Source organism: Syngnathus floridae, chromosome 19 (assembly GCF_059516105.1).
Source record: "Syngnathus floridae isolate MCC-2025c chromosome 19, RoL_Sflo_1.0, whole genome shotgun sequence".
NCBI lineage: Eukaryota > Metazoa > Chordata > Actinopteri > Syngnathiformes > Syngnathidae > Syngnathus > Syngnathus floridae.
This window is the reverse complement of record NC_142431.1, coordinates 7,030,232-7,052,480: the sequence shown is the minus strand read 5'-3', so window position 1 is coordinate 7,052,480 and position 22,249 is coordinate 7,030,232. Positions and strand designations below refer to the sequence as shown.

At 46.6% G+C, this 22,249-nt stretch overlaps 3 protein-coding genes across 3 annotated transcripts; 1 reads left to right on the top strand and 2 right to left on the bottom strand.

Moving 5' to 3' along the window:
* The first annotated feature begins 411 nt into the window (after window positions 1-411).
* Window positions 412-2,317, top strand: LOC148381974 (12-(S)-hydroxy-5,8,10,14-eicosatetraenoic acid receptor-like). The gene is made up of 4 exons (XM_088362553.1): window positions 412-724; window positions 904-1,156; window positions 1,243-1,395; window positions 1,480-2,317. Exons 1-4 carry the CDS (start codon window positions 573-575, stop codon window positions 1,942-1,944), a joined length of 1,023 nt encoding a protein of 340 aa, XP_088218679.1. The 5' UTR covers window positions 412-572; the 3' UTR covers window positions 1,945-2,317.
* A 466-nt stretch (window positions 2,318-2,783) lies between these two features.
* msraa (methionine sulfoxide reductase Aa) lies at window positions 2,784-5,973 on the bottom strand. The gene is made up of 6 exons (XM_088362554.1): window positions 5,707-5,973; window positions 4,477-4,545; window positions 4,249-4,368; window positions 4,078-4,182; window positions 3,832-3,938; window positions 2,784-3,235 (listed from the first exon to the last, which is right to left on the bottom strand). Exons 1-6 carry the CDS (start codon window positions 5,849-5,851, stop codon window positions 3,065-3,067), a joined length of 717 nt encoding a protein of 238 aa, XP_088218680.1. The 5' UTR covers window positions 5,852-5,973; the 3' UTR covers window positions 2,784-3,064.
* Window positions 5,974-8,961: 2,988 nt separating this feature from the next.
* Window positions 8,962-22,211, bottom strand: ift172 (intraflagellar transport 172). The gene is made up of 49 exons (XM_088362550.1): window positions 21,920-22,211; window positions 21,490-21,633; window positions 21,265-21,377; window positions 21,155-21,194; window positions 20,992-21,057; window positions 20,837-20,916; window positions 20,659-20,746; window positions 20,305-20,519; window positions 20,100-20,223; window positions 19,934-20,029; window positions 19,700-19,861; window positions 19,564-19,617; window positions 19,383-19,486; window positions 19,230-19,315; window positions 19,045-19,157; window positions 18,799-18,966; window positions 17,858-17,994; window positions 17,660-17,767; window positions 17,475-17,559; window positions 17,310-17,402; window positions 17,156-17,233; window positions 16,839-17,087; window positions 16,688-16,766; window positions 15,033-15,153; window positions 14,822-14,966; window positions 13,894-13,983; window positions 13,716-13,813; window positions 13,496-13,631; window positions 13,300-13,416; window positions 13,085-13,227; window positions 12,914-13,007; window positions 12,785-12,849; window positions 12,529-12,709; window positions 12,348-12,457; window positions 11,821-11,950; window positions 11,632-11,730; window positions 11,431-11,540; window positions 11,299-11,362; window positions 11,148-11,234; window positions 10,967-11,083; window positions 10,794-10,898; window positions 10,597-10,716; window positions 10,417-10,512; window positions 10,278-10,337; window positions 10,099-10,197; window positions 9,856-10,009; window positions 9,696-9,787; window positions 9,490-9,591; window positions 8,962-9,414 (listed from the first exon to the last, which is right to left on the bottom strand). The coding sequence occupies exons 1-48, from the start codon at window positions 21,956-21,958 to the stop codon at window positions 9,502-9,504; spliced, it is 5,244 nt and encodes a 1,747-aa protein (XP_088218676.1). The 5' UTR covers window positions 21,959-22,211; the 3' UTR covers window positions 8,962-9,414; window positions 9,490-9,501.
* Between the last annotated feature and the right edge of the window lie 38 nt (window positions 22,212-22,249).

Below are 22,249 nucleotides of genomic sequence, written 5' to 3'. Positions count from 1 at the left end.
TCTTTTATCGTGGGCCTCAACCACTACAAGTACTAGTTTTCAAATATTTTTCCCCCAAGTGTGTAATCCACTCCAACTGATAGATGCGTCATCCCAAGTCAGACAGATAAACACCTACATTTTAATCAATGCATCATCAAACAAAGATCCAGACGGCCCTGGCCATGTTGGGGGGGGCTTCCGCAATGCGGGACATGAGCAGACATGAGTGACTGCCTGTCACGACCACCTGAGGAATTTCACAAGATTTTCCAGCAAAGAGCTCGGGAAACACCGTCGACTTGTGATGTAATCATTCAGTTTGGATGTGTGGAAAAAATGGGAGCCCAAGCGCGAAGATGCGGGGAGGCCTGACTTGAAACCACACCTCCAAGTATGAAGCCCCTTCGCTCACTTGGTCTGTTTGCGTGTGTGTGTGTGTGGAGGGGGCTGGCTCTTATGCCGCCACTCATCTGTCTAGCAGCAGCCAGCACCTTTGAGCCCGGCGTTCACTAACCGAGTGCTTCCTCGTAATGTGACTCAAACTCGACGCCACTCTCCTGGACGAAGAGAAGCAGAGACAGAGCAGGAGGATGGGAACCAACTCATCGGCCGTGGATAACAAGTTGGACCACTGCAACGTGACGAACGCCGCGACGTACAACGTCCTCTCCGGGATCATCGTGGGACAGTTTGCACTCGGTCTGCCTCTCAACCTCTCCGTCCTCTACATCTTCCTCTTCAGGTATATCCACCTCTCATATTTGGTCGACATACGATTCCTGTTTTCCCATGAAAAGTAGAAAATGCCTTAAACAGATTTTTGAACTGCCTTACCTCACATAAACATATTATTCTGTTGTTTCATTTATCACAATGAACAAATAACATGCCTTGAAACATCATTCCTTCTGATTCATGGAGGTTCAAGTTCTGGAAGAACAAGAGCGTGTTTCTGTTCAACATCGTGGTGGCCGACTTTCTGCTGGTGGCCTGCCTTCCCGGCGAGTCCTACAGCTTCCAGCTGGGTCAGAGGCGAAGTACCAATCACGGGCTGTGCAAGACCATGCTCTTCATGCTCTTCCTCAATCGCGGGGCCAGCATCGCCTTCTTAGTCACCCTGACCCTGGACCGTTACTTCAACGTGGTGCACCTCGGACGGAGGAACTTCGTCAAGGTAATCCTCAGACTGTGTTGGAAATCGCTCCCTGAGCAACTTTAATAATAGCAGAAAATCTTTCATTTTTCTGGGGATTTCTCAAGGTCCTGAAGAAGTCTCCGGAAATCTCGGTGGTGATCTGGCTGCTTCTGTTGCCGTTCACCATCCCGATCATGGTCCAGAGCTTCGAGTGCTGCAACAGCCACGGACGAGTCGTGGAGACCATCTACCATGACATCACAGACACCTCCAGAGAGGTACTGAGCCCATCACATTCTTTAAAAAACACAATTGTACACGCAAAAGCGGGCATATTTTCTCACGGTGGTTCTCGGCCATAGGTGGTGTTCTTCTCGCAAATTCTCATCCCTTTCATCATCTTGCTCTACTGCACGGTGCGCACTGTCCATCGGCTCAGGAGGAAGACAGTGGGAGAAAAGGCCAAATTGAGGCGGGCCATGTGTGTGGTTATGTCGGTGATGGTCATCTTCTCCGTTTGCTTCCTGCCGTGCGCCATCGCCCGAGCGGCATTGCTATTCGTGCGTCTGAAAGGATGGCAGGAGACCGAGGGTGTGATGGTTCAGGTGAACGACTCGCTCATGGTGCTGTCCTACACCGACTGCCTGCTGGACCCGCTGGTCTACTGCTTCTGCCACTCGGGCTTTAAGGACGCCTACCTGAACACCTTCTGTCCGGCTTTCCTGCACAAGAGACTGTGTAAGGCCAAAACCACAACAATGACTACTACGACGACCTCTGCAGGCAGGAGCCTCTCTTTGCCTATGGTTGAGAACTTTCAAGTATGAATGATATTTGGATGTGTTATTTTTTTGTCTGAAGTCAGAGTCCATCATTAAGGAGGCCCAGATGTTAAATGGCATTTTATGTGGTCATATTGCAAATACTGTCTTAAAAAAAAAAAAACAAGAACAAAGGTTATGAAATGAGGAACTTAACCTTGAAATACTATTGACACAAATTAGGTCATTCCTCTGTGAAAACTGTAACACTGTATTTGGTTTATACGACCTACACAAATCGTATTATTGTATTTCATTTATGCTAAACAGTGTTGACAACATTTTAAGAGGAATAAAAATTGAGGCCGCAATTTAGGTGTCAGGTGGGCACAAAATGCAAATTTGTGGCCACGATTAAAGAAGGCTGTGAAATTGTTAATACTTGTGCTTCTTTAGATTTTTTGTAATAAACTTCCTCAAATTAAAAACAATACTATTTTTTTAAGGACGTCATGTACCGTTAACATATCGTGACAAATAAACATATCCGACGCAACACACATCAATGTCACAACGCCAATGGGCTTGTTTCTTTCGGAACCGTTTTAGTGCGACACCCGATGGGAAACAGCGCGTTACCAAGGCGACGACGGCAACATAAACCCGTCTAACGCGTTCCATTTACAATTTTTTTTTTTTTTTTTTTACCGCATATAAATCTAATCATTTAATCGTTTGTATTTTACGTTACAGCTTGTAGCGGTGATTTATGTTTTCGGCGATTGTTCTTGTCGTGCACGTACATTATTGGAATGGTAATGTCCATGCAGTTTTTCAGCAGCAACACGATAACTCATGACATGCACTGATCATCGTTACCTTGATGACAGATGTTGAAATCACAATCACCGTCAAAAACGTGTTTAATCTTTTATGAGGGAAGTGAAGCAACACTGCACTGGAGATGAATTAAGACGCTTCTCTCTTGCCCTCTGCCGGCAGTAAGTGGTGATACTGAGCTTCTCCACCAATAACTTTGAGCTCGGCCATAGTTCCAAGACAGTGACTGAAGTAACTCCAGCAAAACTAACAGTACAACATATTCAAAAGTAATTTCCATAAAATGCCAAATAAAAACCTGATTTAATGTTTTGGGATTGTGATGATCCATGGCCACAATTAGCCGTTAGACTTTTGCCTTGATTCCTATTGGACAGGAGACTCCAGTCCCGCCCAACCCGCAGTAGCCGCCTGGGTTCTTGCTAAGGTATTGCTGGTGGTAATCCTCGGCATAGTAAAATGGCTTTCCTTCCGCAATCTCTGTTGTGATGCTTCCGAAACCTTCTTCCGTCAGAACCTGCATGAGCAAACCCAGTGATAATTGCAAACTGTCCAATCACCTCAGCTGTCATTATTAGCAAAAGGAATCATTCTTAATTTCGGTCCAATTAGACGACATCAAGGTAAAACCGAAAACTGTAGAATGTCACACACACACAAGCAAAATGACACTTCAAATAAATAAATGAAATTAAAGATTTTAGGAACATTGTGTGTGTGTGTGTGTGTGTGTGTGTGTGTGTGTGTGTGTGTGCTTCTGTTAGTTTTGCAACTCAAGCGACTTTAGCGGGGGACAGATTTAGGACCCAGATGGTTTGGCAAATGTGTGTGTGTGTGTACGTGTTTTTGCTTTGGGCCAACTGCTTACACACACGCACACACAGATGGGAGCGGGAGGGGGGGAGATTGAGGTGGGGTGGGGGCCATGTACAATCTGCTGAGAAAACAGAAGAAAGCAAATAGATACGCTCACCACATAATTCCTATCAAGTTGACATCAAGTCATGACCAAACGGAGTGGTGACACAATTGCATCACGTTGACAAAAACACAAAAACTCACACTGATGTGACCACTGCGCTCATCAGTAACCACGGATGATGTCGTGCCTACCTTCTGATATTGATCTCGGGACGTGAGTGCCTCCTCTAGCTGCTGCTGGGAGCAAGTATAGATTGCCGATCGGTACGGCGTACCCACATCGTTGCCCTGACGCATACCTTACCAAAAAAAAAAAAGAATTTCACTGTACTGTTTCACATGACATCCACCAATAACCGAGCAAAATTTAGACAGTTAACGTAGCACTTTTTAAAATATTCTGAGAAAAAATATGCAACATTGAGCATCCATACTGACCTTGCGTTGGGTTATGGCTTTCCCAGAAGATCTTGAGCAGATTGGAAAAGGGAATCTGGTTTGGATAAAAGACCACTCGGACCACCTCGGTGTGGCCTGTCATGCCTTAACACCAGATTATGTTACATTTATTGTTATGTAATATTGAAAAATAAATGTGTTTGTGTGTACCTGAGCACACTTCGTTGTAGGTGGGGTTAGGCGTGTATCCCCCGGCATAGCCCACCTGAGTGGAATAAACGCCTTTCTGACGCCAAAACTTCCTCTCTGCGCCCCAGAAGCAGCCCATCCCTGCGAGATACCACAGGAATGAAGGAATAAAAAACCTACAGTATAAAAATACACAATTCAGAAAAAACACATACTTCTGGTCTGAAGATCGTTGGACCACCTACTCACCAAAAACAACCATCTGCGTGTCTTCTGGGAACGGTGGCGTGGTTCTGTTGCTGTTCACATCATGTTTGGCTGAGGAAGAACATGGAACAAATATGTATTTTGGAGTCGACTAATGTCAAAGTCGATTTACCAAAGACCTCACTGATATTTTTATAAGTAAAATACCAATCACATAAAATGGTGACAAATGTTAATGTGTGCATTACTATTCTCATGATCATTATTATCAGCATCATTATTAATTTACAATGAGCGAGCGTGTGTGTTTGTATGTGCGTCCATCAGCACCATAATAACCTTATCAAAACAACAATGGTAGATGCTTTATGACACGCACGCACGCACGCACATTTTTATACACACGGTACATATTAGTGCTGCTCTATTTCTGTTTGACCCCCACCGAACCACCTCCCCTTTCCCTGGATGGCAATGATCTAATCTGATGGCAGGATGCTGTGTTGCTGTGTGAAAGCACATCCAAATGGAGCACCATCCTGCCGTGGATGGGTTCTGTGTGAAAGGCAAAGGCAGATAACTGGATGCTCTTCTGTTCCGGCAGCTATGCCAGTGAACGGCTATTCATGGGGCGCCAACACTCAGCAGCCCCACTCGTACTGAAGAGGGGGAGAGCGTGGTGCCAACAGGAACGGCTGCCAGATAAAAGCTGACAGCAGTCTTGTTTCCGACACACACACACACACACACACACACACACACACACACACACACTGCCATCTTAAATACTAAAAATAAAGAGTACATATCCTGTGTAAGCAGATGGACGAATGTTAGGACGGTCCGAAACGTGTCCTGATTGTCACGTGACGTTATCACAACAATGCAATGCATGTCTATAATTGCCTACCCCTATGAAGTAGACTCATTTTTGCAGTTTATTTTGTCTACAAATCAAGCCTACATATCAAGTATGCAACGAGTCAATCATCATGCTCATTCGGATTTTAGCCGGTTTTACTGCCGCTTCTCCTCATTCCTTTCCTACTTATTGTTTATGCGGAAGTGTATGCATGCGCACAACTGTTGAAATGGAAACAAACATTAACTCATTTTCACACAATTAAAAGTTGATTCCGACCATCATTGAGCCATTAATGTGTCCGCCAATCATATCCACATGAACAAATTATTGTAATCTAGTGTAGTCGCGATAAAATCGTGTCGTCCTCCCTAAGATAGCATGCTAAAGCTAAACCAATGGAGACTTACCCACTACTTTGATGGCTTCAGTCCGGCCGGGTAGCGCTTTATCCGGGCTTGGCATGTGACTCTTGGAGGTCATGTCTCCCATCCGACGGTTGACAAAATGTCGCCAAAAAAGACTTAGTCTGGAGGCGTTGGAGGAGGAGATCATCGAACAAGACAAGGCCGGTTTAACACGATCTCGGTTAGCTTATTCACGTAACATCCACCTGCTTACCCAAGTCATGTTTGCGTAACTGCACACGTTACTTAACTTTGTCAACCAACACTCATGACAAGCACAGGAAGTCGTACTCGTATTAGACTAATAAATATTAAATGCATTCTCAGAGACAATTATTGACCTCCGTGCTGTTTTTGCTTTTGCCGCATCAAAATTACATCATACACACATCATTGCACTGGTTACCTTAGTTTTACACATACCTATTATTTAAATAATTTATCGACCGAAATATTCACGCTGCACCATGCCACCATAAAAAAATGTGTTTATGTCAGTTTGAGGTGTCTCTTAATGATAATATTTATGGAGTGTGTAGCTGTAGTGGCGCATTCCAGTCCTCATCAGTCAGTCTGCAAGCTTGAGTGGGGGAGGAATGGACAGCAGATGCAAAACGACCATGTGGACCACTGTCTGTCCTTTTAAATTCACATTAGAATGACCAAAACGACGGTGGGGAGGAGAAATGTGCTGCGCAATGAAGCCAAATTGGAATGAAGGCCTCCATTTAACGACAAATGACAAAAACAATACACGGCATCTTTTCAATAGCCTTGAAAGCCCAGAGAACATTTACTTTGTTATATTTTGCGATGTGTGTTTCAATGTCTATTTAGCTCATATGTGATTTGTTCGTGATAGATTAAAAAGCATAAAATAGATTGGCCTTTCATTGAGCTGGTACACAGAAGAGGATGCAAGAGGGTGGGCGGGGGGTGCAGAGCTGGAGGCTGAGGATGTAACAGAGGACCACCCCTCCCCATCCTCTCTCCATCTGACTGCGCCCAGCTCCTCATCGTCATCCTTCATCCTCATCCTCATCCTGCTGCAGCCTCATGCGCTCCCAAAACATTTTCGGATCCACTATTCTCGTTGGAATGCCTCGGGAGTTGACCTGGACTCAGTTGGGGATGCAAGAACAACGACGACAACAAAAGGATGTAGGTCCGACGTCCGCATCCCTGCTCCTTATGCGGTCTCCGCAGAATACCCCCCCCCCCCTCCCGCTCCCCTCTGTGCGGACCTCCGGCGTAGGGCTCCGACCGGGTGAAGCACGCTCGGTAAGCCGCTCTAAAGCGCTCGATCGATAGGACACGTGCAGACTCGTCCGCATCGGCCTTCTTCCATCGCTTCCATGCGGTAAAAAAAAAAAAAAAAAATCGAGGGGAGGGTGAAACTGCGCCATTTGCCCTGGCAGGTATTGTTTGAACTGTACTTAATGATTTGATTTCGTTTGATCGTCCATGTATAAATTTGGCCCTTTTAAACCTAAATTTCAGTGCTGCGCCGAAGCCGCACAAAAAAAAGACGCAACGTGCAGTTGTGCTGTGCATGCGCAAGTTGTACGAGACTGCGCATACGCCCGCGTCAAAAATAAATGCTTCCAATTGAATCACATTTAACACACTGTAAATGTCATCTAACATCATTTAAATGCACACAATTTGTGATTCCGTTGCAATTTCTCTGAGCGTCAGGTTTACGCACAACCCCCACAAAAGGCAAGCGAGCCCCCACCCACCTCCCACCCTCCCTTGCTGATCGCTATCTAGGTCATTAGCATGTGATACTGCAGTTCCATTTTCACACAAAAATGCTGCAGGACGTCCGTTTTTTGTTTGATTTTTTGGGTGTGTGTGTGTGTGGGGGGGGGTTCTGATATGGGTGATGATGTCAAGTCCCGGCATCAGCATCATCGTTTCCACCAACCCTCCTCCCTCCCATCACCAACCCTGCAGCTGAGCCATTAATGCAGCACTCTATAAGAAGGTGCATTATGGCTACTAGATAATGGAGGCTTGAGGTTTTAATGGGTCCGAGTGCTGCCTAAAGGGCCATTCCGCTGCTTTTACCTGCCGCCTGTGCGCAAAAACCTGCACCATTTGAGTTCCACGGTGAATTAACTGTGAAACCCCGGTGTCTAAAATTTTTTATTTACACCCTCGGGCCTCTTGCGACTCGCTTGCCATTGGCGTCTAAAGAAAAGATTTTGAGACTGAAATGAAAATGCATAAACATGATCTTAGTGTAATTCTTCAACGACTGACTTGTGTGTTTGTGCTTTGTGCAAACACTCACTTGGTGTGGCAGCCACAAGGTCACAAGTGAAGGTGATGGAGGTGCATGCAAGGATGACACTGGAGGGATTGCGCTGGAATTGAACAGAGGGATCCATGTTGGGGGGGCATGAAAGGGGAGGGGGGCTGCAAGAAAAGTAGGCCAGCTGATGCGGTCGGCGATCATGTGAAAAGCGGGTTGTCTCTCGTCGTGTTCACAGCGGACCTTGATTTAAATGTCCATACAATTAAGGCACGCGGTGAATGCCAAGAGAGAAGCCTCATGACAACAACAGCACATTAGAAACAATTCAAACACAAGAATAAAAAAAAAAAGAAGACATGTGACATCAGTGAATATATGGAACATGTAATGAATTTTTATGGCATGGCCACAAAGAAATCAATTACAATTACTCAATGAGATAAAAGAATTCAAAATTAAGCAAAATTATGGCAAAAAATATCACGTGAATGTGCCGATTGCCTTTCAAAAATGTCCCCAAAAAGTTTAAACCTAATTTTGGGGGGTTTTAATTGTTAAAATGTCACAAGTGCTCTTCTTTGTGTTCTATTTTCATGCTTACGGTAACGCTGATGTCTGTGCGGTTTTAAAGGTTTGTAATATTCTGCATCATAAAGCTAATTGTGTGATGCAGTAGAGTTGCACAAGCAAACATCCTTAAATCCCTCTGGAACATGAGGATCTTTTTATGCTCACGATTTATTGTATCTGTTTGACCAAATAAAAGACAATTGGTGTACAAATTCCTAGTGACTATTTTTTTTCTTTGCATCACACAGAGGAAAGACATCAAATCATGTTGACTTTTCTTTACTTCGAAAAAATTTGATGATAATGCCATCCCAAGCAAGATGGGGGGATGTGTTTCCTTGGCGACCAGATGGGGTGACTCAGAAAGATGTAAAACTAAGTTTGATTTGAGTCGACATCGTACATCCAAAACACACACACAGCGCTTCAAGTTTTCTACATTTTATGCTTTATTCTAAAAATTCGCTTCACTTCAATTCTAATATTACGTATACAAAGTGGAAATGAAGCAGATAACACAAATAAACAAATCTCTTACGAGATCTGTCGAAGCAACCACGTCAAAATTGTCACGAGCGGGGACTTTTGATGACTTATTGCTGTTTAAACTACCCGTGAGGATTCAACATTCAGCGGTCGTCACTATTACAAAATCCTCAATCGTCAATATGGAAGTTTCACTGACAGACCAACCACTAAGTTCAGTTGTGAAGTGTACATTATAAAATAAGATTGTGATAGTTTACATGAGAAAATTCCACAACAAAAACAATCACGAGTAATAACAATGATAATAAATAACTTTGTTTCAGAGCTGAAGTCCTATTTTAGAATTAGCGGGATTGAAATGAGGTCGCTGCTATTTCAGGTAAACAATCCTGAAAAAAAAAAAAAGCCACTCAGACCAAAAGAAAATCACTGATAAATAATAAATAAGTAGAATTCTTATGAACCTTTTGAGCGCATCAGTGGAAGGAGTAACCAGCCGCTGGGAGGCCGCCGCACCATTGGCTGATGAACTTGAGGACGTCTTGACATTCTGGACTGTGACTGGTCTAAAAAAAAAAAAAAAAGCATAAATTAAAAGGAATGACGACGTGTTACCCCGATGTCGCCGTTTGAAAGTCTCAACATATTTCATCTGCCCTCCCTTGCTCACCTTGGTGGTCATAAGGAATTTATTCCAGTCTTCTTTGTTGGCAGCTTTTCCAGCTGATGAGAACTCCATTTTGTTTCTTAGAACGGGATAGCCTGGAGGTGGGAAAACATTTAGCCGTCAAACAAGACTCATTGATTCAAGATTGTGTGTGTGTGTTTACCGGTAAGAACACAAGGCAGCGAGCGAAGCCCGCTGTTAGCGTCCACCAGCGACGCCTCGTATGAGTTCCTCTCGTCTCGCGGCAGGACCTGCTCCAGGCGACCATACACGGCCACTGTCAGGACCCAGTTGCGGATCTCCTCCCGCTGGGTATCCTGCAAATGCATGCACATTAAGGATGGGGGGGGGGGGGGGGGGGGGGGGGGGGGGGGGGGGGGGGCGTGTAGGGTGGCGTGATCCTTACAGAAACACAAGGTTTGGTAGGAAGCGGAACTTCGAACGGGATGTCCGTGTCGGCGAAATCCGAGTGATCCAAAGAGTCCAGCGATCCATCGGCGATGGCCTGAGACAAAGAAGTTCACATAACGAGAGTTTTATATTCAACACCACAGTGTTCCGTAACATTCAGAGAACGAGCCTCACATCGCACACGTCCAAGAAGTGGTTGAGAAAGATGAAGGCCATGTTCTCCCAGCCGGCCGCCTGTGGAGGACACGAGGAAGTAAAAGTGACGTAGAAGAAACATCAGAGGAAAAATAGTCACAATTTAGGAAAAACTGACCCTGCAGGCCAGGCCCGACTCGTAGAAGGCTCGATCCGCAGGGACCAGGTCGGTGTGACGCAGCAGAGACACGGACAGCTTGGCTGAGATGTTCGTCTGCAAAAAAAAAAAAAAAAAAGACGACTTTGACTTCATGTTGTCCCAAATGTGTTCGTTCTGTTCCAGAACTGTTGCAGGTACCAGCTCTTCCAACCCAGCGACGGCGGCTCTGGTGGCGTAGTAGTGCGAGATCAGCAGCATCTGCTCAAAGTCCTCATGGGCCGGAGAGTTCTCACCTGCTGACTTGGACAAGTTCTCACACTTGAGGGAAAGATAAGACAAGTAGTTTTGTGAAAACGATGACATCATCGCCAGGCGGCGACGGGTTAGGCCGGTACCAGCTGCAGCAGAACGTTGCGAAGGTCGGCCCATGTGCGGTACGAGTCGGGAGCCTCGGGAAGGTGGAGCATGTCGAGGAACAGCCGCTTGTAGATGTTAAAGTTCTGAGAAGACAATTTTACAAGTGATGTGCTGGTCAACCAATCAAGAGATGGATGTCTTCTTCTTCGACCTGTGGGTTAGGTGGCGCCCCGTGCTGCACGTAGAGCTGCAGCGCCTTGAGAGCGAAGCCGTCCTTGATGAGATGCGTGGCGTACAAGGCCACGTATTTGTGGAGGATCTTAAAGTTCTGAAAAGACGTGAAGGTAGAAAATAGTAACCCACACGCAACTTTCTGAGTTTCTTTTCTTCACCTGCTTGGACGCCGTATCTAAACATTTGTCCCACTGTCCCCTCTCGGCGTACATGTCCAGAGCAGCCATAACGTCCACGCCCACCAGCTGAAGGAAAAAAAGTAGTTAGCAAAAGGTGGGATATGTAGCAGAGGGCACACGGTGCACTTACAGAGTCGACTTTGCCTTGGTTCTTCAGGTGTTCCTTGTATTTTTGGTCCACGTAGCTCTCATACCTGTGCGAGATGGTAAAAAAAAAATGTAAGTGTGTATGTGTGTGACTGTGTGCATGTGTGTGTGATACCTGGGCTCCAGCTCCTTGGCCACCCTCTTGGCTTTGTTCCACTCCTCGCCCTCCATCAGGACATCGATGGCGTCCTTGCTCAGGCCCACGTGTAAGTATTGCTCGGCGGCCTGCATTATGACGTGCGAAAATATAAAAAAAAAATAAAAATCAAACTGTGGGTGCGCGTGTGTGTGTGTGCGTGCGTGCGTGCGGACCCACAGTGTTGTACTTCCTGAGCTCGGCCAGGCGAGGTCCCACCACCTGAACCACCTTCACGGCTCGCTCCTCACCCAGGAACTTGATTGACAGCTCGGCGGCCTGTAAGCACACGCAAGAGAATGCTCCAATTCAAGCCCAAGTAGGCCTTCGGACACCTAAAAAAGGAGGAAAAGTAGAGGAGAGGTTCACCTTGATCCAGCACTTCTCCATCAGGGCGCCGTTGGGGTCGTCCTTCACTTTCAGGTAACACTCCACCGCCCGGGAATACTCGCCCGATTGCTCCCACTCCCGAGCCTGTTCCAGCAGACCCTGAACGCCTCTGGACAGATGCGAAAACAAAATTTGAAAGAAAAAAATTAAATGAATTTCCAAAAACCCTTTTTCATCCTTCATTCCTTTTAAGAAGGAGTTGAATAATTCAGTGTTGTCTTGCTTGAAACGGCCTTCTTCCTCCACAGTTTCCACGGGTAACGTTTGATGTTTTCGCCCACCAATCGTCAAAGGGGGTGGCGAGTTGCCAAGTTATTCCTGGTTAGGCCAAGCTGCGGCTCTGCGGCTTGATACTGATGTTGGTCCTTCAAGTCAGCCCCGGAAACTCAATTTCTTTTCAAGCCGACATCTCTCGGCACTGAGATGAATACTGAGCTAATAAGAGATGTTTTTGCTCCATGGCAACAGGGCAACTTGAGTATGACTGCCTGCGTAATGCTCCTCACCTCATTCCCTTCTTGGTGGCCTCCTTCTCATATTCCTCCTGAAGAAAAGAGAGCTTGTTGGGCAGGTATTCCTTACAGATGCGCATGGCCTCGCTCCACATGTCGGCTTCCTGAGCAAACAATCAGACAGAAACGCTGCTTAGATTTGCAATCCGGGTCACGGCACCTAAAATCCCATCACCTTGTAGAACTTGATAGCCAGGTCGGATCTCTCTGCCCGGAGCAGGAGGGCTTCAGCCTTCTGGTAGTCTTTCTGTTCAAAACAGAACTTGGCGTGTCCCACCAGAACTTCCGGGATGCTCTCCGGGTCGTGGCTCTCGGCTACTCGCTGTGCGTCGGCCCAGTCTTTGTTGTGCGCGTACCTAAAGAGGATGAGCAAGCGTGTTCCAGAAGGTGTCTCACTTTCACGTCGTATCACGCTAAACGCGCGTCCTCACATGTGCACAGCTTCTTTGGGTTTTCCCGCTTTAATGAACTCCACCTCGGCCTCTGCAAACTTGCGCTGGAAGCAAAAGACGGCAAGTTAGGAGCTGGCCGGAGATTTGCTGCGGTAGCTACGTTTGTACCTCATCTTCCAGGTACATGGCGTGCTTCAGGTGGATCTCGGGTAGCTTATCCTTGCTGGAAAGACGAGCTAATTCGAAGGCAAAGTCGAATAAACTACGAGAAAAAAAAGCAGAACGGGATTGTTATTTTCGAAAGGAGGTTCTGGTCATGCGTGTGTACACGGCGCTCACAAGCTGTTTGATGCCGACTCTATGCCGTACTCTAGCAGGCCAAATTTGGTGAGCAGCTTGACCGCAGCTTCCCCGCCCAGACTCCTGGCCCACAGGTAGCCCACTTGCTTCTGAGCATTCAGGCCACCGTGGCTCTTGGCAATCTGACACACAAAACACAGTCGTATGTGTGTGCATTCATGTGTGAGTGTGTGTGCGTGTGTGCGCATATGTACCCTATACGCATCCTCCCACATGTCATGAAGTCGGTACATGTTGACGGCAGACTTCCAGTCTTTGGCCTCCATCAGGTGATGTTCCGCCTCCGGGAACTTGGCCTCAGCTTCCAGCTCCTGCAGCCCAGAAAAAAATTTTTTTTTTTCATTTTTTTGGTCCACCAGCATTACCGATCATCTTTTATATCGAGCTGACCTTAGCCAGGTGGAGGTGTGTCTCGGTCAGCAGGTCAGGGTGATATTTGGCCACCAGGCGGACCACGTCGTCAAACATCTGCTTCTTCTTGTACATGGTGATGGCCAAGTCCGTCTGGTCGACTGTGGAAAACAACCTGAAGGAATGTGATTGGTTCACCAATATTGCAGTTCATTTTGTCTTTTTTTGACGAGTCAGCAAAAAGCCAGTCACTTCTTACCTCTCGGCCTCCTTTAACTTGCTGTCGCGCTCCATCTCCTGAGCTCTCTTCACGTAAAGCTCGGTGACCTCCTCCTTGCTCATGCACTTCAGTGCCAACTGCGTCACACCACACAAACAACATCTTTACGCCCGTCGTTGACGTTTGATGTCGAAGCCTTTCCAAAGGCAAATGAGACCTTGTGAGCTTTCTCCCAGCTCCCTGCAGCCGTGTACATGTCAATGGCGTCCTTAATGTGGCCTGCTTTGATGAACAGCTGCTCCGCCACCTACGGAACACAAACAAAGATGTTCAATGACACTAATGAGTCAAATTAAAATAAAAATAAAAACCATTTTCCTTTCACTGTCTTATTGTTCCCGCATGGCTGTGAATGTGTCATGAACGCGCATAGTTGGTGATGGAAAGATATGCGAAGTCAAAGCGGCAAACGCGCATTTTGCAGATGTGCCAATTAAAAAGTGTCACGTTATTGTTTCTCGCAGGTGTGCGTGCGCCTTTGGCCTTTATTGTCATAGTTTGCCGAGAAGCACACTTTCCTGCAGGCGGCAGCGAGCTTGTTATCTTAATGACTTTGCCAGAATGCGCCCACGGAGCAAATGGACGCAAATAGCAAACTATTTTCAGCTATGCAGAGGCGGCTCACCGAAGCTGAGCTGAGCTCATCGCAACCGGCGTCCCGCGTCGCTTTTATTCCTCTCTTTGCATTTGATGTCTCATCTCGTTGCACTCTCTCTGTCAGCAAATTATTCGCACCGTCGTGACAAACTTGCAAAGCGCACAACTCGCACCGCGTTGAGCCTGAAGGCCGTCGACATGTTTGAATTACTGCGATGTCAGCCACTTTAGTTATTAGTTACAAAGTAATGTGAAATAAATGATGAGCTATATTTGTGTCAAATTTACTTAATTTAAATTATTAGAGCGATCTCAAATCTTAAGACTTTCCATCTCTTGTGTGTTCTAACAGAGCTGAGAGATGCAGGCTAATAATGGCTCAATATCGCCCCCTAGTGGTATTGCAAGAGTTGGGGAAAGCACACTTTTGTCTAACATAAATATGGCAACACTAATCGCCTTCTCACTGTCGTTGCCAGTGTGCTCACCTCCATCTCTTGCATGGAGGCGTAATGCTGAGCTATCTTGAGGCAGTAGACGGCGGCCGCCGGGTCCTCGTTGAGCTCCAGGATGTGGACGGCTTTCTTCCACTGGCGAGCGGCGATGGCCGCTTCCACTGCCTTGATGGAGCAGCTGACAATAGGAAAAGAAAAAAAAAAAGTAACAGCTTTCTCTCCTGATCTCCTCTCTTCCCTTTACCCAGCCTCGATGAAGTGCGTGATGGCGGCGTCCATCTGTTTCTGTTGGATTAGGTAGTCGCCCCAGGCCTCTTCTAGTTTCACTACCTGGGCGGGAAAGGAGTGGCGAGCCAGCTCCACCGCTGCATCACACAAAAACATTTTGAAATATAAAATGCTCTGTGAGCCTGATCGTGTATGTGTTTTTTTATGTACCATAATTTTCGGACTATAAATTGCGTTTTTTTTCATAGTTTGGGTGGGGGGGCGACTTATACTGAGGAGCGACTTATATGTGAATTTTTTCACAAATTTTCAAAATTAAAAAAAAGTTAAAATGTGATAAACAAACCGCGATGTAGCAAAGGATTACTGTAATTTCAAGTGACGTCAGTGGCGCGGCGGTTGTTTACATAAAGGACAAAGATTCGATCACGGGATGACGAAGGGCCCCACGTACTACCGGCATCATTAGCGGCTTTGTTTGTAAGTGACACAGAGGACGAAGAGTTTGAAGGATTTAATGATTTGGAGTGACACAGAAGGTTTGAAAAACTATTATGGCTTTTACGCACGCCCGGTCCTACTCTACGGAGCTTTCTTTCACCTCCGTAGATTGAAGTCGGGGGCCGGCGCTCGGCCGGGTGGCTGTCCAGGGACGGTGGATGGGGCTCAGACATGGCTTTTACGCACGCCCGGTCCTACTCTACGGAGCTCTCTTTCACCTTCGTGGATGGAAGTCGTGGACCAGCGCTCGGCCGGATGGCTGTCCGGGGACGGTGGATGGGGCTAGGACATGGCTTTTACGCACGCCCGGTCCTATTCTATGGGGCTCTCTTCCACCTCCGTGGCTGGAACTGCCACCTCCGGGGGTGGAAGTCCACGCCGCCACACACCTGGAAGTCGACGCCGGAGCTTGGGGCCGTGTGGTGGTGAACTATTTATGTTATAGTTATTTGATATATTTTATTTTGTATAGCAACTTGTATATGTTTTTATCGTTACAGTTCAGTACTTGTTGACTCGATGAACTCTTGTTTTGTTAAATAAAGAGACGTTTACCAAACCCACGTCTTTCCTTGTACTTTGTGAACGCTATAATATAGTTATATACTAGATCTGTGGAATAACGGCGAGGCTGACGTCAGGGCGCACGTGCGGCGTTGTTGACAAAGGACGAGGAATTTGATTGATGGATTTAATGATTTGGAGTGACACAGATGGTTTGATAATATCGTTGTTTATGTGATAGTTATTTGATATATACTTTATATATCGTTATATGGGTCTGTGGAATATTTAGACGTCAGCGGCGCGGCACATACGCATCGCTTCCATAAAGGACGATCGATGGATTTAATGAATTGGAGTGACACAGATGGTTTTATAAACGTGTTATTGATGTAATAGTTATTTGAATAACTCTGAATGTTACGTCAGGCCCGTTCTCAGCTCTTCGTTTGTGTTTATGTCACGTTAGCATACCTATCGTTTAGCCTGTTGTTGCTTGTCTGATCTTGGTGTTGGATTTTGTCGAATAAATTTCCCCAAAATGCGACTTGTACTCCGGAGCAACTTATATATGTTTTTTTTCACGTTATTGTGCATTTTATGGCTAATGCGACCTATATTCCGGAGCGACTTTTAGTCCGAAAATGAAGGTATTTTTTTGCATACCTTTACTGAAAGCGGCTCCTTTGCAATAGCACTCCAAAGCTCTCTGGTGGTTGAGCGTCTTCTCATAAAGGTCACCAGCCTAAAAATAAATAGATAAATAAAATAGCCAGAGTGACAGAACACCATCGTAAAGGACGGATGCTCCACCCACTTGCTCGTAGTACTCGGCCTTGACGAGGCTGGCGGTGATGCGGCTGACGGTGTCGCTGTTGTTGGTGATGTTGGGCCGGCTCATGGCCAGGCGGGCTGCTTTCGCCGGGAGCCCCGCCTTCAGGTACAAGTTGATGGCGCCCTGGTAGTCTCCCTCACCCTCCTTCACCTCGCCAGCTTTCTCGTGCTGGGCCGTGTCGGTCAGCCACTGGAAGTAGTTCCCACGCAGAGTGTCCAGCTCCGGGTGGCCCTGGGTTTGGTCACCGAAGCACGGTCAGGTCAGTCCACGGGTCCATCGGGCCGGAGGGCGGAACCTACCTTGGCCTCGGCCACCGCGATGCATTTGTCCCACATGTGGAGCTCCTGGTACATCTCTATGGCTTCATCGATGGCGTTCTATAACAACACGGGGGCAGTCTGCATCACACGTTGGACTGAGGAATTATTCTTAAATCTCAGCCGCCTGGCAGACCTGCTCCACGTAGTGCATCTCGGCCAACTCGATGTTCTTGTCCAGCATGGCCATGCGCACCTGCACTTGATAGAACATCATTCCATCGCCGCCCTGGACATGCAAAGACATAATGAACGACAAACGGATTTTCTATGCTTATGGGGAATGTATGCCGAAACCCACCATTTCCTTTGAAACCTTCTCAGCTATCTGGTTTGTTTGGTGTAGGTAGCGAAGAGTGGAGACGTCGCCCAAGGCAGCAAAACACCTGCAGCACAAATTGAAATTAGGGCATATTTTCCAGGATTCAATTTTTACATTTTTGCCACCACCACGACACCGGTGCGGTGTGTGTGTGCTTTTCAAACCTTTCTGCAATGTGCACTTGACGGGCTTCGAGAGCCAGATTACGGAGCGTTTTCCACATGGCCTCGGTCTCTGGTGACATCTCCAGAGTTTCCAGGAAGGCGGTGACACTGTGGACGTACACAAGTAGAACGCACGCATCTTAAAGCTTGAATATAATACCCCAAATCATTTTGTGAGGAGGGTCGCGGCAAGCGTACGCTCCGTAGTCGCCGTCGTTGACCGCCGTCCCAAATTCGATGAGGCTCTCGTCTAGCGTGTACGTGACCGTGTTGACACCTTCAGTCACCAGCACGTCCGTCTTGCCGTCTGCTCTTTCCAGATCTTTGATGTCGCCCTGCAAGAGTGGAAAACAAAAAGTCCTTCCGCTACCTGGGAGTCCACATCGAGGAGGACTTCACCTGGAGCGTGAACACTTTTGAGCTGCTAAAAAAGGCCCAGCAGAGACTCTACTTCTTAAGGGTGCTCAGGAGGTACAGCATTACATAAAGACTGCTGGTGTCCTTCTATCGCTGCTCCATAGAGAGCACTCTAACATACTGTATATGTGTTTGGTACACCAGCTGCACTGCAGCTCAGAGGAAAAAGCTCCAAGGGGTCATCAACACAGCACAGAAGATCGTTGGCTGCCCTCTCCCCACACTGGAAGACCTACACAGAACCCGCTGTCTCAAAAAAAACCAGAACATTCTGAAGGACACTTCCCACCCTGGACACTCCCTTTTCGAACTGTTGCCATCAGGCAGACGCTACAGATCAATTAGATCAAGGACTAGCAGATTCGCCAACAATTTTTTACCCTAAATTAAATGCCGCTAAAAAAAATTATCATGTTTGTATGTTCTTCTGTGTGGTTTTTAGTTTGTATTTTTTATCTTTTTATTCTATTTATTTTATTTTTTTGCATTGATTGGTTGGAACTTTTTAAATTTCGTTGTACAAGTGTGACAACGACAATAAAGATCTATTCTATTCTATAAAAAAAAAAAAAAAAAAAAAAAAAAGAGTTAAAGTATTATGCTGAATGCACTGTGGCACCTTCGCCACTAGGGGACAGTATAACACAGTCATACAGAAGAAAGAAGTATTTTGCAGCAGAGAGACAAACACGTTCAAGCCTTGGATGCAGCCAACGTGTCACCTTGATGGGGAACATGGTGATGCTCTCGGGACTGTCGATGCTGTACCAGATGCAAAGATTTCCGCGGTTCTGGGCCACCACCACGTCACTGCTGGGCACCCACTGGACGTACGAGCAGAAGCTGAGCAGCGTGCTTTTGACGCCGTTGTCGATGTTGTACAGATGAAGCTGTAAAGGAAACGTCATTCGACATTTACCGCTCGGATGTTCACTGGACTTCCCATGCGAAGGCTTCATCGCCCTTACCCGCAGCTTCTTGTCGCGGAAGAGCAGCTTGCAGCCCGTCTCGTTCAGCTCCAGCCAGTCCACCTTGAAGTCGTGGTTGATGGTTCCCAGGGTGGAGCCGGACACCAGATCCACTTATGAGACAAGAGTTGGTTTGTGATGGTGATCATTTTGCATTCAAGCTGAGTGTGGGCCGCTGGACTTACTGACAGCGATCGTCTTTAGGTCGACCAAGTACGCGAGCTTTTTGTTGTCTTGGACCCCTTTGTGCTTCCTCTCGTTGATGCGCACACTGAACCCAACAAAAATCACACATGAATCTTACGCACTTGAGATGATGTCGCACTGGTGGGCAGTACCTGATGAGGTGAGGGTTCATAAATTCAGTTCTGACGGAGCCCAGCACCTGGTTGTCACTGTACTCCACCAGGCTCAGCTCCCCGGCATTGAAAATCATGCACACCTGCGACAAAATAAAAAAAATCTCAATTTACTGATGTTTGGTGCGTCCGTCTGTAAAAGTTTAAAGCGGACACTTACTGACTCATTTTCCAAAAAGAACTTCTCGTTTCCACCGCCGCCAGGCCATGGCACCTGAGAACAAAGGAAGAATAATCACAAAAGACACGAAAAAAAAAAATTGTCCCTGCCTTGTGTTGAAATTCAAGCGTGTCACCTCGCTGAGCTTGTTGGCCAGCATGTCGCCCAAGAGGAGGGTGTCGGATGTGTGGGCCACCAGGTAGCGGTCCTTACCCATAATCTTCACCTCCTCTATCTCGTAGCCATAGTATGACTTGAGGACCACCTGCGAGCTCGTCGAGAGGTTCCTCACGATCACCTGAGGAGAAATCCAAACGCAATATTTGTGGTTTTGAAATTAAATCCACTAAAATAAAGTCGTATCCGCTACCTGGCTCAGCCCCACATAGGTGACTTCAAACTTGTTCTTGTAGATGCTCCTCCTCAGGCAGCAGTCAAAGATCTCCACACCCCCACACAGTGTACCCTGTCAAAACAAAATGGAAATTCTACTGATTGCTTTCCACGTGGAGTGAGCTCACGAGGCGGGTATTTACAGCGCAAAGCCGAGATCCATCCCGCTTCCAGGCCAAGCTGGTGATGGTGTAGAGGTTGAGGATCTCTTTGGGCTTGGCCTCGTCCCACACGCCTCTCCGAGGTGCCCAGTTGAAAACCCGCAGCCTGGACAGATGGAGCCACAAGTAGGCAAGAAATGTTCCCGCAATTTATCTAAATTAGACGAGGGATGCGAAAAACGCCAACCTGTCAAAGCTGCCCAGTACCACCGACTGGCCGCTGGGGCTGCTGGCAGCGACCGTGAACTCCCTCTCGCTGCGGTCGCGGCTGTAGTCGAAGGTCTGCAGGATGTGGCCCTCGCGGTTGTAGGCCACCACCTTCTTGTCGCAGCCGCCCACCACCACACTGTTGGCGCCCCAGGCCAGAGCGTACGGCGGGCACGTGTGCATCAAAAGCTTCCCCTGAGAATTTACGGAGATATTTGCACATTTTCCATCTGAATTATTTTGTATGGTATAATTTTTGTAATGTTTGGAGAATTACAAGATTGTGCAAGTGGTACCTTGTCCTTCTCCTATTAGCAAAAACGTTTGCGCTAACCTGAGATTCACCCGAGCCTTCGTCATCGAAGAAATAGCGAACAACGTTCCCGTTCGCGTGGCCGCACAAGATGCCCTTCCCAGTAACGCTGTAGAAAATAAAAACAACAAAACATATAAGCACATATTGACTTCTTAAAGAATTTCTTGGGGTAATAAATGATAAATAGAATATTTACTTGGATGCCAATGAGACAACACAGGACTCTGTGCCGTAGATGGGCGACGACTTATTTGTCTGAACATTGGCTAGACGAACCTGTTAAGAAATAAAAATATTAAGCAATGGTGACTAACTTCAGAATGAGTTGATTCACTGCAATGTTGCTTTTACCTTTCCATCCATTAGACCATAAACGATAGCATGCTCTGCAGGCCAAAGCAGACAGGTCACAGAACTCTGAAAAACATTTATAATGATTAATGTCTCTACCCTGACCTGTTCATCATCTCATAAGAAAAAGCAACAAGTGACACAAAAACTAAATGGTCCTTACTGTCTGAATAAATTTGTTGCAAATGGTTTTCTTGTCCCCCCTGCAAAGGAGAGAAGAATTTGTCATGTGCAAGACCAGAAAGTGAGACACATAAAAGTGATTTATGTTACCAGTCCTCTCCGATCCGATACACGTAAATTATGTTGTCTGACTGGCCAATGGCGATTCTAGTGGAGTCGGGTGAGAACGCCATGTCGTTGACCACGTAGCTCTGCTTGCCATACTGACAAGACAACACCATATAACATCTGTTTAGTTAATTAGCCAGCGTGTGTAAACCACACCTCACTGGTAAAAGAGGCGCCAAGATGGTGACAACTGGTGACAAAGTATACCTTGGAGTCGATGGGCTTAGTAGAGAATTTATCCCTCCTCTCGCCCTGCTCGTCATACAGCAGCACCACTCGGTCCACGGTGCAAACAGCTAATTTGCTGTTATTAGGGGCCCAGGCCATGCAAGTCACTTTGGCCGAAGCCTCCTGGAGAGGAACACCAACAACAAAAACATTTAATAGTATGTGTGAGTCAATGTTTTAAATACAATGCAATGCAACAGTTATTAATTTTGACAGGATATCTGCCACAGTTGAAATTTACTGAAACCATAAAAGCACCAAAAGAGACGTTGAAAGATGCTAACAACCAAACCAGATCCTAATCTTAATTAAGAGCACACGTCCATGAATTTTGAGAGGAAAAAAAATGTTCGCCATTTTCGAGATCGAACAGTCAAGTCACAGTTTAGGATCGCCAAAATTAGCTTACCTGGGGTGTTAAAAGCGTCTTTAGATGCTTCAACTGCATGTTTGGACTTAACGAGGTGAGAGCGCAAACCTTAAGCAGCGTTGATATTTTTTTCTCTAATTAGTTGCTTTAGGGGACGAGCTTCGGGCTATCATTTTGCAAAGACTACAACTTGGGGAGCAAAGAGAAAGACGATGCGTCCCTTAATGGAGCGGAATAGCTGTTGCTTGACTTCATGGCTGACTGGCTTCGAGTACTGGACGTCCGCGGTATTTTGCCATGGAAACAGTCGCCATCTTTACGACGTCATGGCGACGGTATTGAAGAAGGGGCGTGATTAATACGTCATTG

Bases quoted from the DNA above. Each gene is read 5' to 3' on its own strand.
- ift172 (XM_088362550.1), bottom strand. From the start codon at position 21,958: ATGCAGTTGAAGCATCTAAAGACGCTTTTAACACCCCAG. The intron at 20,030-20,099 runs GTAAATACCCGC...TTGTTTTGACAG, and splicing joins ATGGATCTCGGCTTTGCGCT to GGTACACTGTGTGGGGGTGT. The intron at 13,632-13,715 runs GTAAGAAGTGAC...ACATTCCTTCAG, and splicing joins AAGTTAAAGGAGGCCGAGAG to GTTGTTTTCCACAGTCGACC.
- LOC148381974 (XM_088362553.1), top strand. From the start codon at position 573: ATGGGAACCAACTCATCGGCCGTGGATAACAAGTTGGACCACTGCAAC. The intron at 725-903 runs GTATATCCACCT...TGATTCATGGAG, and splicing joins CTCTACATCTTCCTCTTCAG to GTTCAAGTTCTGGAAGAACA. The intron at 1,157-1,242 runs GTAATCCTCAGA...GGATTTCTCAAG, and splicing joins GACGGAGGAACTTCGTCAAG to GTCCTGAAGAAGTCTCCGGA.
- msraa (XM_088362554.1), bottom strand. From the start codon at position 5,851: ATGATCTCCTCCTCCAACGCCTCCAGACTAAGTCTTTTTTGGCGACAT. The intron at 4,546-5,706 runs GTAAGTCTCCAT...GTTCTTCCTCAG, and splicing joins TGAAGCCATCAAAGTAGTGG to CCAAACATGATGTGAACAGC. The intron at 3,236-3,831 runs GTAGGCACGACA...TTGCTCATGCAG, and splicing joins CCCGAGATCAATATCAGAAG to GTTCTGACGGAAGAAGGTTT.